Raw genomic sequence first — 14905 nt, forward strand, 5'->3', positions numbered from 1 at the left:
CTGCAGATTTTCCCACACGCTGGGCACGTTTGTGAAAACAAGCCCTCTCATGAATCACATTTCTTTTGGGCACAAAGTGAGCACTAAGTTTGTTCATAAATATTTCAAAGTCAATTTCTTCCCCTTCTTGGAAAGTAAAGGCATTGAACAATGGCTCCACATCTTTCCCCATAGAGTATAAAAGAGAATTAACTTGTACTTCACCACTCTCCTTGTCCAGCTTGGAAGCAATCCTTAAGCGTTGAAACCGCTGACGCCAAGTGGGCCAAGCTGCAGGCTGAGAGAAATCAAAAGGCTCAGGTGGGGTAAACTTCGACATCGTCATCGATCAGGAAACAGAAGCGCAGGCAAAAACTTCTGACACCATGTCATGAGATGCAGGACACAGCAGAGAGGGTACAACACTATTTTATTGCAGAGCATAGAAGTAAACAGCTTGTACAACACATCTAACTTGGTAACTGCGACATAGACAATCAATTCCCTAAACCCCGCCCTCATCCGGTGACGTCACTTCCCACTCTCATCACAGACATGTTCAGGTTAAATTTTCTTGTCAGCTTTTTACAGTTATGCTGCATCACTTTCAAGTTATTTAGCATATGAGTATTATGTCCCTTTAACTAATTTTGGTAAATGAATAAAAAAGTATAAGAAACATTTTTTTTATGTTTTCTAGTGAGGGTATAGCATATGCAAACCTTTAAATATATAGAATAAAATACATGGCCAATGGAAAGAAAGAAATTTAAACTCACTCAGTATTGATAATAACTAATTTGTTTGATGTAAGATTTCCCACCTCACATATGGGGGCCGATTTAACATTGTGCGCCGCACATCGATACGCTGTCGGCATTTATCATTGCACAAGCATTTTTAGTGCAGGGAGTGTCGATCATCCCAATCGTATCCGATATGGATGATTGCTGCCCGCCACCTCCGAGGTGGCGGACGAGTTACGAAGCAGCGGTCTTATGACCACTGCTTGTTAACTTATGTTTCCGGCGAGCCTGAAGGCTCACGCAGAAAATTCTGCATTTGCAACATAATAAATTGGCCCCATGGTATTACTTTATGAATATTCAAATGAAAATGTTGTATATTAAAATATAAACTGAGCATGTGCAGAACTTTAAACATTTAAAAAGAAAAAACAAACAAAAAAACAATTAACTTCTGGTGAAGTGGTGAAGTGCTTGTGCATAGATAAATGCCGACAGTGTATGCTGTCGGCATTTATCGATGTGTGGCGGACATGATACGCTACTTCGTATCATGTCCGCTCGCACATTTATAAATATGCCCCTGTGTCTCAAAGGTCAAAATTTAATGTGTTTGAAAAGTTAGCGAGGAACAAATGAAAGCTGGTAATTTATAGGAAACTTGAAGATTCCGGTCATTTTGGGGGTGACATCTGATTCTGTATATTGGATCTTTGAGGTCAGGGTGAAGTTCTGTAGGATTGAGGTGAGGAACAGGAAGAGTTCCATACGGGCCAACGACTCACCAAGACAACTGCGCTTCCCTGGACAAACAAAAAGGTTGTTAATACAAGGATTCTGCAATATTTTTATACTTAAAGTGATGGTAAATTGAGGGCAATTTGAAGGTAAAATCGTATTACTTAAGTCTCTATCACCAAAATCGCTAGTTTTTTTTATTTAAAATTCAATTGTTTTTTTTTTTAAATAATATTTTACTTACTGAGCGTTATCGCTCCTTGCTCCGCCCCCAGGATTACTTCCTGATCTGTGTATGAGTTGTAGTAGAGAGCGGAACAACCCACTCTGTACGTCATTATATAAGGAATATTGTTCTTCAACTATTCACTTTGCGCATGCGTTAATTGCTTAATACATGTTTTCAGACAATCAGTCTGAGATCTAACATGTAGCGCATGCGCATAGCTAACGAGGGGCATGTTAGTGTGTTTTACAGTCGCCGACTGGCCAGGATTCTGATTGCAAGTTGAAAACACGTGATTTTTAAAATCTATGGCGGCGATTGTACAGGTGGAGGAACGGAGCTGAAATGGAAGCATCTAAAAAGTAAATATTTACAAATACTGACAGTTTTCGGCGTTTTGGTGATTGAAAGTGCATTTTTTTTTTTTGTTATCTATACTATCGCAAGTTGAAGTTTGCAATAGTTTACCATCACTTTAAGGTGACTAAAGGGTTATAAAAAATAATCTTTGTTTTTTTTTTATTTCGATTGAATAATACTCAAACTACTAATACAATTGATCCAATATGTTTGTGAAAGACAACAGAAATTTAGGCTGTTTTTAACTGTTATAATATTAATAATCTAATATTTTTTACCCCTTTAGGACCAGCGAGTTTTTTAATGGGGATTGTGTTATTTAAACCACGCTATTTCCAGGGACCAGAAGGAAGGAGGGAGAGTATAATATATATATATGTATATACATTTTTATATATGTGTTTATATATGTATATACATTTTTATATATGTGTTTATATATGTGTATATATATATATATATATATATATATATATATACACACGCACAAAACTCCTCTGAGTGAATCCACCCTCATGGGTTAACTGCCTGGGTGCAAATATGTAGAAAATATAAAACGAAAAAATGCACTCTCAGGGCTTGTTCCAAATAGTGTGTCAAAAGTTTATTGACGTTTTGGGGATTAAACCATCCCCTTCATCAGAATAACAAAATGTGTAAAACACCACTCTTAAATAGTGTATAAAGTGATAAAAATTAATTCAAACCTGCTGTGAATAGATAATCATAACTCGTTGTGTTTGTCATTGGAACGCACGCAATGCGTTTCACAATCCCGGAAGTGAGCTCACTTCCGGTTATAGATACATGAAAATAACAGCAATATGTATAATGGATTGCTAAAACTATGATCGCAAAAAAAATGGTAAACACCTATGTGTACCATGTAATAACTAAAAGACACAACAAAACTAAGGTAGAAAAAATGTAAAAGGTTAATATGTTCGTGACAGGCCGATCTGAGACTGCTGTTAACGAACTTGGTTACCACAATAACGACATAAACAAATATTTGAGGTTGCTAATAGAAACATATGCAACTTAGCAGTCCTTCTATCAAAACCTAGTGCAAAACCTAGTGTATATATTACATCCAAAATGATCATATACTACAGTTATAAGGTAGCAGTGTTGTGTAACAAAAAAACTGGCTAGAGTACTATTTGACGTAATGTACATCACATTAATAATCATGTGTGTTACCCTTAATAACATCAATTTTTTTTTTTTTTTTAAATCAAAGTTTTTATTGAGGTATTTCGTAAAATAAACACATTCTGTTGACATAGGTTGGATCATCAAATAGTACATACAGGTTCACAAAATTATGCTCAACTGGTTATATCAAACTAAACAACAAAGTATGACGGAGCATTATTCTTCACTTAAAAACTGTCACAAAAGCTACTTATAATTTACACCAACACACTGTCAAATCATGTATTCTCAACCATTCTTACTTGACTGTAATGTGCACATAATAGTATGATACCTATTTTTTCTAAAGTTATGAAATTAAACTTTATACCCTGATGAATGAAGTCGTCTTGTAGTGTGATATTTTGCAGGAAATTGTGAAAAATGAAAAGTCGAGATTATTTGAATAGGAAGGGAATATTGACAAGTTGCAACTATAATTGCCCATAATTCAAGGTTGCTCAGATCAATTATACCGTATTCGAGACAATAATATCCTGACTGTAATGATGGAGGATGGAAGGAGAGTTAAGCTTTATTCACAATTAAGTGATTTCTCTACTATGAGTATTATATCAGTTTAAAGTTAATACACACCCTGGAGGGCGGAGCTATCCTTCCTACAGAGCAGTCGACAATTCATAGAGCTTCTGCATAAAATAAGTTTCCAAACCTTTTGGAACCCAATCAAATATCTCCTTGGTGAACAATTCATAAACCTTTACCCCCCTCTAGGTTTGTGAAGGATGGTTCATCCCCAAAAAGCTGCAATCTAACATATTTGGGTAAGTCAGCCTCGACACAGAGGGCCCATCAGCCGCAACCTCTCGCATACCCGGCTCTTGCAGACTAGCTCCCAAGCTACATCTCTCAGTCCACCTACTTCCTCCTGCTCCAGAGTGACGGGGAATCGCTCCGGAGCCCAGCCACACTCCCTGTATTCACAGAGGCGGAGACTGATCGAGCCACATCACATTTTCCACCCCGGAGGCGACTTTCACAGGACCGGAGCATCGGCAACATAACTGTGAGTAATTGCAGCCTACATGCTGACTAACTCACTCCTAGCCCCCACAAGAACGACTCCTATAAACCGCAATCAACTGCCAATATAGCGGTTCACCTTACCAGCCTTTCTCCTTACCGGGCACTCCTCTGTTAAGGCGCGAAACCGCCATTACCCTCCTCCTCCAGCTGGCTCATTCTCCCCACGAGCGCACAGCAGCACGCCGTATCCTCAGCTGCTGCATTCAACTTATACGCTCACTTGGTCCCCCCTACACAATCTAAACGGCTTAAAGGGCCCTCTGTCTCCCACACCTAACCTTCTATTAGGCTGGATGTTCAGCTTTTAGCCTTGTCACATTCTCTAACTAACTTTATAAACATCCATAGCCCTGCTACTCATACCTGTTATATACAGGGAGTGCAGAATTATTAGGCAAATGAGTATTTTGACCACATCATCCTCTTTATGCATGTTGTCTTACTCCAAGCTGTATAGGCTCGAAAGCATACTACCAATTAAGCATATTAGGTGATGTGCATCTCTGTAATGAGAAGGGGTGTGGTCTAATGACATCAACACCCTATATCAGGTGTGCATAATTATTAGGCAACTTCCTTTCCTTTGGCAAAATGGGTCAAAAGAAGGACTTGACAGGCTCAGAAAAGTCAAAAATAGTGAGATATCTTGCAGAGGGATGCAGCACTCTTAAAATTGCAAAGCTTCCGAAGCGTGATCATCGAACAATCAAGCGTTTCATTCAAAATAGTCAACAGGGTTGCAAGAAGCGTGTGGAAAAACCAAGGCGCAAAATAACTGCCCATGAACTGAGAAAAGTCAAGCGTGCAGCTGCCAAGATGCCACTTGCCACCAGTTTGGCCATATTTCAGAGCTGCAACATCACTGGAGTGCCCAAAAGCACAAGGTGTGCAATACTCAGAGACATGGCCAAGGTAAGAAAGGCTGAAAGACGACCACCACTGAACAAGACACACAAGCTGAAACATCAAGACTGGGCAAAGAAATATCTCAAGACTGATTTTTCTAAGGTTTTATGGACTGATGAAATGAGAGTGAGTCTTGATGGGCCAGATGGATGGGCCCGTGGCTGGATTGGTAAAGGGCAGAGAGCTCCAGTCCGACTCAGACGCCAGCAAGGTGGAGGTGGAGTACTGTTTTGGGCTGGTATCATCAAAGATGAGCTTGTGGGGCCTTTTCGGGTTGAGGATGGAGTCAAGCTCAACTCCCAGTCCTACTGCCAGTTTCTGGAAGACACCTTCTTCAAGCAGTGGTACAGGAAGAAGTCTGCATCCTTCAAGAAAAACATGATTTTCATGCAGGACAATGCTCCATCACACGCGTCCAAGTACTCCACAGCGTGGCTGGCAAGAAAGGGTATAAAAGAAGAAAATCTAATGACATGGCCTCCTTGTTCACCTGATCTGAACCCCATTGAGAACCTGTGGTCCATCATCAAATGTGAAATTTACAAGGAGGGAAAACAGTACACCTCTCTGAACAGTGTCTGGGGGCTGTGGTTGCTGCTGCACGCAATGTTGATGGTGAACAGATCAAAACACTGACAGAATCCATGGATGGCAGGCTTTTGAGTGTCCTTGCAAAGAAAGGTGGCTATATTGGTCACTGATTTGTTTTTGTTTTGTTTTTGAATGTCAGAAATGTATATTTGTGAATGTTGAGATGTTATATTGGTTTCACTGGTAAAAATAAATAATTGAAATGGGTATATATTTGTTTTTTGTTAAGTTGCCTAATAATTATGCACAGTAATAGTCACCTGCACACACAGATATCCCCCTAAAATAGCTATAACTAAAAACAAACTAAAAACTACTTCCAAAACTATTCAGCTTTGATATTAATGAGTTTTTTTGGGTTCATTGAGAACATGGTTGTTGTTCAATAATAAAATGAATCCTCAAAAATACAACTTGCCTAATAATTCTGCACTCCCTGTACACTCCCAAGCAGACAAGAAGTTACTTTTCTGAGATCCCAGGGTCAGAAGAGACAATTTGAGCCCAAAAGCCCTCACCATTATATCTCTCCTGTATTGACAAGAGGAATCTCACTTTTTTACACTATTGCTGCAGTCCTACATTAAACAACTGCAATAACACAGGGCTACAGAAGTCTCCATTCCTGCTGCCTTAACTTGGGCACTTCCCCAGATAAACATATATATTCAGAAGGGCTAGTACCTATCCCAGCTCAAATAGCTACCAAGAAGCTGATTGAGGGTCTCTCATTGATCACATATTCCCCAAACGTTGGGGCTCCCACACGCCCTTGAGCACGGGTCTATCTGAAAGCCGTCCTTTTATCTAAAGCTACAATCTCAGCAACAAGGCTTGAACTACACTCACAGGTGGTTTAGGAGGAGTGGAAGGCCAGATATTTCCCTTCCAAAGTACTGGAGATTTCACAACACCCCTTCATCGCTATCTCATAGGAACCCCTCTCCTCCCTTTCCCGCAGGCTTATAACCGTGCGGGTCATATCCATAACCCTTTTTCCGGACTCCCCCAGAGGTGGCACTGCCCCAGGAGAGGGGCCACAGTGATACTCCTGTTTGCCTACATAGCTCACACCTACACCAATAATTGAACCCGGATAACCCTGAGTTTCTTCTTGTCATTTCCTGAAGCAGAAATGGAGGGCTAGGGCACTATGATATAGAGGCGCTGGGTTGCTAACCCCCCAGTCTCAATTCTAACAAGGAGGCAATCGACCTAGATATTTTTCTCTTTTTTTTTTTTTTCCTGAAGTCCTGCAACCGGCTCTAGTTACAATGGTGCATTCAATGAAGAGAAAACCAAAGCACCAAGATAATCCTAAAAGGACCCTGACAGATCACTTTCATAGCAAACACATGTCAGACCCAGATCTCTCAGGAGAAGATTCCAGGGACTCAACAGTCCTCAGCTCCGAACATACTAAATCTGAAGTCCCTTGCAAAGACAAAACTATGCTTTCACAAGCTACTTTCCTAGAATCCATTAAGATCCTAACCGACAAGATGGATACCCACTATGCGTCACTCAGGCAAGACCTCCGCCAGTCAGTAAGCGAATTAAAACAAGATATTTCCTCACTGGGAGAGAGGACAGAGATCTTGGAAAGAAAGCATGAAGATCTAGCTACTGACCATTCCAATCTTCTATCTTATTCCCAATCCCTCGCGGAGCAGATCTCAGAGTTAGAGACCAAGCTAGCGGACATTGAGGATAGATCCCGCAGAAAGAATCTCAGAATCAGAGGTATCCCTAAAGACATCTCTATACCTGAACTTCATAACTACCTGTCTACCCTATTTAAAGATCTCCTAGGCACGACAACAGAACAAGATCTCCTGATTGACAGGGCTCATAGGGCAACTCGCCCTCGCAATTCTACTGCTGACACCCCTAGGGACATTATCCTACGGTTGCATTATTATACCACCAAAGAGAGGATCATGAGAGCCTCTTTTACTAACAAACCACTCAAAGATCCCTATCAAAAGCTACAAATCTTCCCAGATCTATCTCCTCATACATTGGCTAAAAGGAGAACCTTTCTTCAATTCACCTTAGCTCTGAGGCACCACAAGATCAAATATAGATGGGGCTTTCCTGTAAAGATCTTTGTACAGCACCAGGACCGCTCCTATGTGATTTTGTCTGTAGACCAGGGGATGAAAGTTTTGAGCTCTTTTGGTCTCCATGGGGTGTCTGAACCCTCCACCGGGAATCAAAGAAAAACAACCGCACTCAATATGTCAGCCCCAGAGTGGCGCCCACGGAACCCCACTTCCCCACTTCAGGAGATAGAATAGTTTCCGGGGACTCACAGGTACTCACAGTCAACACCACTACCTGTCAGGTCATCCTCTCCTTATTCCCCCTCCCACGGAGTATTTGGGAAACACTACTGTGGATTGAAAGGACAATCCCCAGAAAAGAATGCCAAAGAATAGAGTGTACAAACGGGTACTTATCTTACTCTCCTACCACTCTTTATTATTCAACATCCCTGAAGTAAGTTTTGTCTGTTGATCTTCCTCACCATAGGACAGCATGGAGAACTTTTCTGTTGTTTCTGAAGAAAAATCTTGGGCAAAGACCTCCGAAGAATAGAGTACTTACCTTACTCTCCTAACACTCTTCTACATCCAGCCCCTCTAAAGAAAGCTCATCTGCCAGACATTCTCAACACAGGTAAGCCTAGAGCTCATAGACGGGTACTTACTCACCTTACCCTCCTTTAGCTCACGGCTCTCCTTTCCTTGGGGTTCCTCTTGCCTTTGTTGATCATTTAAGGTACCGTTTCTGTATTGACTCATACAGTCTATATAATATAGGCTATTTCAGTACAAAAGGGACTTTGTCATCCCAACTCCCCCATCACCTAACCTAACTAAAGACTAATCCTGCTATATGTTAAAATTTTACTCTAGGTTTACAGGTTTATACTTATATTCCTAGCATGTTATGTTTTAGGTTGAAAGTAATTTCACAAAATTGTTGACTATTATTGTTTCACACACATGACTTTTTCTCTTTCTTCTCCTTGCATTTTGTCTAGTGGTAAAATTTCACTTTGCATTTCCAGGATTGTATTTATATGCCCTAACATATATGCTCTTGATGATACACTATTATATAAATGCTGTTGTTTATTGTTGCTTTATCCACACGTGCATTTTTATTTCCCTTATATCTCCCTTCGAGGTAAACCCTCCCACAACCTACACAAAACCACCCAAATTATCCACACTTAGAATCCCCTTTAGTTCCAGCCTACGCAACACACTGGTTCACAGGCCACTTGCCTTCACTCATCTAATTTGCCCCCCCTAGACTGGGGGAGTGTCTTCCCTAGTGCCTTCACATCGCTCCGGTTACTTGATATTCACACTCCCCTTTCCTGGCCCACATATTCCATCCCCTCCTTTCTTTACTAATATCTTCTACCATTTACACTTAAGACTGCTCTCATACAAATCAAACTAAACCCTTGTAGGGCTTGCGTGCCCGTCTCTGCCCCCCCCCCCTTCTCCTATTCCATAACTTACACTTCTATTATTGCAGACAATCTCCCTTAACCCCCTACCATTATTTTTTTTTTTTAACCAAAGCGTCTCTGGACCGCTGTCTCCCCCCCCCCCCCCTTTTTTCTCCTCCTGAGAAAGGTTAATCTAGCAAACACTCAGTTATATCTACACTTATACCAGATCTTTACCATACAAAAAATAGCTCCCTTCATCCCTTCAAACATATCAGCAACGGAAAGTATTTCTGGGTTATATCTTTACCCCTCCCCCCCCCCCTTTTTTTTTCTCTCCTCTTCTTCTTCTTCTTACATTTTCATGGAGGGACTTTGCCTACTTACGCTAAATGTCCAGGGACTGAATTCCCCAACTAAACGTAGTCTATTGTTCTCTTATTTACGCAAACATCATACAGATGTTGCGTTCATACAGGAGACTCATTGGACCCCGACACTAGGATTAACCCGTAGCTCCAGACATTTCCCCACACTCATTGAAGCCACGTTTCCCTCCAAAGCTAGGGGGGTAGCTATTTATATAGGGAAAAACGTCACTTATGATCCAATCTATGTTGAATCTGACCCCCAGGCCAGATTTATCATTGTCATCTGTAAACTAAATGCTCATTTGGTGACACTCGTCAATGTTTATGCCCCGAACGTCAAACAGATAAAATTCCTTAAAACACTCCTCACATCAGTGTCAGAACTTAAACAAGGGGATCTTATTCTCGGAGGAGATTGTAATCTGATTTGGGACACAAGACTTGATAGAATTGGCCCCCACTATCCAGTGGAGATAGATCTACTCATTCTCTCTCCTCTGCCTTTCAAAATCTGATGGCACAACACGAATTATATGACACGTGGCGAGCCTTTCACCCGCAAGATAGAGAATACACCTTCTATTCCTCCCCTCACAAATCACATACACGTATAGACTATTTCTTCACTGGCGCCAAATTCTTAGACAACATACACTCCACTTCTATTCTACCCGTTTCATGGTCGGATCATGACTCCCTTCACCTACACTTAGGCCCATATCTAAAACCTCCCTCCCCCCTATGTGGCGTTTACAAGATTGGACTCTAACAGACCCCCTACTTAAGACAACCCTACAGAATAAGATCACTGACTTCCTCGACATTAATGACGACAACCAGACGACTACACACAACTTATCGGCCACTCTGAAGGCAGTGATGAGAGGACACCTCATGCAGTTTGAAGCAGAAGCCCGCTCCAAGAGCAAAACCACTTTATCTTCTCTGGTCATCCAACTTCGAAAACTTAGATCTGAATTATCCCATAACTATTCCCCAGCTCTAAATAGTGAGATAGCAGATTTAACTAAACAAATCCAAGCCTTGGAACTCAAGAAAGTACAAAACATGTTAGAAAAATTTAAAAGGGTTTATTATTATCAGGGAAATAAACCATCCACTCTCCTTGCCTCTAAACTAAAGCACCAAACAGCCCAAGCCAGAATAATGTCTATACAAAACGCAGCTGGGAGAACTGTCTTTGCTCCTACAGAGATAGGAGATGTCTTTAGGCAATATTATCATGCTTTATATAACATAGAAAATAGTTTAGAATCCCCTCCATATACCCTAGAGGAAATAGCTACTTTCCTTAACTCTCTCTCTCTTTCCTTATTGAACACAGAAGATGCCATTTACCTAACTTACCCGATAACAACGGATGAAATTATAAAGGTCATCCGGAACATGAAAGTAGGAAAATTTCCTGGCCCAGATGGCTTCACAGCCAGGTTTTACAAAGCCTTTCATCCCCTTCTTGCTCCCATCCTCTGCAGGTTCTTTCAGGAGATAATCTCAGGGCAACCTTTTAATCCAGAATTTTTGGAAGCAGTGATAATTACGATTTTAAAACCAGGTAAACCCCCAGACCTTTGTAGTAGCTATCGCCCCATCTCATTGATTAACCTTGACACAAAGATTTACGCCAAACTCCTAGCCAATAGAATCTCAAAGATTATTCCCCCCCTGATAGGGAATGATCAGGTAGGCTTTATCCCAAACAGAGAGGGTGCTGATGCGACCAGAAGAATTCTTGATGTCCTCTATGAGGCTTCTCACAAGGGTACCCCCTTCCTGGCCCTGTCACTTGATGCTGAAAAAGCATTCGACAGGGTCAGGTGGGATTATCTATGGGAAACCATGAGAGCTTTCCGATTTCCCAACACTTTTATCTCCGCGGAAAAAGTCATTTATAAAGATCCCTTGGCTATAGTCAAGGGTGTTGGATTTCAGTCCACCAGATTTTCGGTGACGAACGGCACCAGACAAGGCTGCCCTCTGTCACCCCTCTTATTTGCGCATGCCATAGAACCCCTCTATTAGACATGACTCCCATATCACGGGCCTCACAGTAGGCTCCCACACTCACAAACTCTCCCTCTATGCAGATGACATCACCTTGTTCCTGACGTCCCCCAAAGAATCCCTTCTTGCAGTATTTACCATCCTGAAGCAGTTCGGTAGGCTTAGCTTTTATAAGCTCAATATTTCTAAAACAGAAGCCCTTCCTATAAATATCCCTCCTACAGACCTCAACCTTCTACAGACAAGTCACCACTTTCAGTGGCGAAAAACCTCTTTAAAAATCTTAGGCATCTTTCTTAGCCCGGATCCCTCTATAACAATAACTCAGAACTACTCCGACCGCCTCTCGGAATTCGGGAGGATACTTGAATCTTGGGAGTTCCAAGAGATTTCCTGGACAGGGCGTATCTCAACGGTTAAGATGTCCTTCCTCCCAAGATCACATATCTTTTCAGATCTATTCCCTACAATATTCCTAGGACTCTCCTTAATAGATTTCAGAGCCTGATCACCACGTATGTGTGGAAAAATAAGAGACCCAGAACCTCGGGTCGTACTTGCCTTACCAAATGTAATTGCCTATTACAACGCTGCCATTTATAACGCATGTTATAACGCATGTTATAAGATGGAATGATCCCGAAAGGCAACTAAAGTGGTATGCTCTGGAGACTTCACTGTTACCTCCAGGTATACACTTGCCAGACCTCCTTTGGATTCCTATCCATCATAGACAGGACATTGACAGGCGACACCCAATTTTCAAACACGCGCTCCAATTTTGGGATCAGTTAAGACACAACACAGTCATTTCCCCTCAACCATCTCCCATGCTCACTATCTCAGGGGCGCTTTTTTGTCTCCCAGACTCCCATCCAGACCTCTGGCCACAACTCCAATCACTTCAAGTGACAGACCTCTACGACAATGACATGTGGCTCTCCCATCCTGCTATATGCACCAAACTCCAACTTCCCCCTAGACTAGCCTTTGAAGGTTTTCGTTTGAGCACACGACTACGTACATGGGGTTATCCTAAATGGTCACTCCAACCTATGACAACCTGGGAAACGGCATGGCAGGGGGCGCACAACATCAAACATCTCCTTTCCTTTCACTATAGTCTCCTTACCAATTCACACTCCCCCTATAAAATACCACAACATCAGGCATGGGAGAGAGAAATTGGGTTTACCTCTGCTATAGATGTGTGGCAGAGTAGAATTCTGATAACTAAAAAACTCCTTCACTGCACCACCTTATGGGAACTTCATTATAAAATCCTAGTGCGTTGGCACCTTGTCCCAATCACACTACATAGGATTTTCCCGACACAGTCCCCTGAATGTTGGAGAAACTGTGGAGCTATTGGTACAGCCCTTCACATATGGTGGACCTGCCCAGTAATCCAACCGTTATGGAGGAAAGTTTACGCACTCCTTCAATCAATTGGTCTCACTCATCCCTTTACCCCAGAAGTATCTCTTTTACACATGCAGATTCCCTGCCTCACCCCACCCAATGAAGCCCTCACAATATATGTCCTCATGGCCACGAAACTTACTCTTGCAAGAGCCTGGAAAGAAGAGAGACTGCCCCCTTTCCCACAAATTATCTCCACTGTGCACTATATTGGACAAATGGAACAGCACTCTTATAGAGTCCTGGATAAGGCTGATACCTTCCAAGAGATTTGGTCCCCATGGCTCTTAAAATTCCCGAATTGGGACACTAGCCCCAAACCTCCTACCTAAACTTACTTCTTTTCACCTCTCCCTTTTCCTCCTTTCCCTTTTTTTTTTTCTCCTCCCCCTTCAGCAAATACTCAGTCACTCTACACATCGCACATCCCCGGATACACCAACCTGTACATTCCTAACAGTAGATATAACTACCACATCTGTTTTTTATCTAAACTACCTATATAAAAGAGACACTTATGTAGGCACTGTTTTCTCTTTATCTCGTCTCCCCTCCCGTGAACAGTTCCATCTGTTCTCCTCATTTCATATCCAATAACATTATGGCTGCTTTTCTTTATTGGTTTGGTAAACACATGTATTTTAGCTCTTTTATTGTTTGACGATTTTTTTATGTAACCCTGACCAGTGCAGCTCTTGTTATCCTTTTCTTTGTCTCAATAAAAAAATTTATTTAAAAAAAAAAAAGTTAATACACACCCTGATATGGTCTTAAACCTTAGCTTGATAGTTTTAACTGACTCCATAAGCCATGTCTCTGTTGTGACAACTTGTATCAATTAAAACAACGTAGCAGATTAATACCGCTAAGATATTCACCAAAGTGGGTGAATAAAGACTAAATGATAAAGAGTATTGTCTCTATTTTATGGAAAATTTTATTCTGTTGGGGGGGGGTGTAACACTGTAGTAACTATATAATGATAAACACAGAGCATAAATTAATTGTAACTATAGTAATTAGAGGATTAACTGAGCAAAAATAAGGAGTTCCGAATATATATACAGTCACTTTAGAATCTGAATGTACTAGAGAGAACATTCAACTAGTATGTAAAACTTAGCTATGCACAAGCTTACTGCATCAGACTATTTAGGAGGAACGGTGGGTGAAAATTGGTGAATGAGGAGTAATTGATAAATAGCATTATGTTTGATTAAGGGAAATCTTAGTCAATAGGGGGGGGGGTGGTGGAGGTGGGAGAATAATGTAAACTGCAATCTGTCGGATTATACTTGGGTATCTAAGATCTCCCAAACTGTGTGAGGCTATTCTTGGAACCCAATGTGGATATAGGGTACATGGGAGGAACACAACCAATACAGACGGTCACTCCTGGACCAATGTTGATAAAAGTTAACTAGTATCATGAACTTGATAAGTTGAAGAAACAAAAACTTTAGACTATAGCGATGTGAAGTATCTCTTAGCAGCAGAATTTTTTTTTTACAGCTTTATGATATTTGACATGATAATTCTGTTTTGAATGTATAACTTATGTGAAATTGTTCATACTAACACTAACAGGAGGAGTCTATATCCTATCTCTATAAATATCTTTACCATAAATGTTTACCACTAAGTAAAACACATCCTAATCTGTAGGTCACGAGTAATAGAATTATGATGGTGGAGGCCTGAACAAATAGGTTTCACTTCTTCAACCGTCAGGAGCCAGTGCATGTTGCCGTGACCGCACACTTGACTATAATGAAAGGGAGTATGAGGTTATATGGGAATGTAGTCAGAGACATCTGTGCACTCTCTA

General features: G+C 41.2%; 1 protein-coding gene across 1 annotated transcript in view; it reads right to left on the bottom strand.

The window, feature by feature from the left end:
* Positions 1–392: 392 nt before the first annotated feature.
* LOC128666877 (cytochrome P450 2G1-like) overlaps positions 393–14905 on the bottom strand; it is a 57683-nt gene continuing 43170 nt past the window's right edge. The window contains exon 9 of the mRNA XM_053721681.1: positions 393–1528. Within this exon, the coding sequence (XP_053577656.1) occupies positions 1347–1528 (182 nt within the window). The 3' untranslated portion in view covers positions 393–1346. The remainder of the gene's footprint in view (positions 1529–14905) is intronic.

This window comes from Bombina bombina, chromosome 7 (genome assembly GCF_027579735.1).
Source record: "Bombina bombina isolate aBomBom1 chromosome 7, aBomBom1.pri, whole genome shotgun sequence".
Lineage (NCBI taxonomy): Eukaryota > Metazoa > Chordata > Amphibia > Anura > Bombinatoridae > Bombina > Bombina bombina.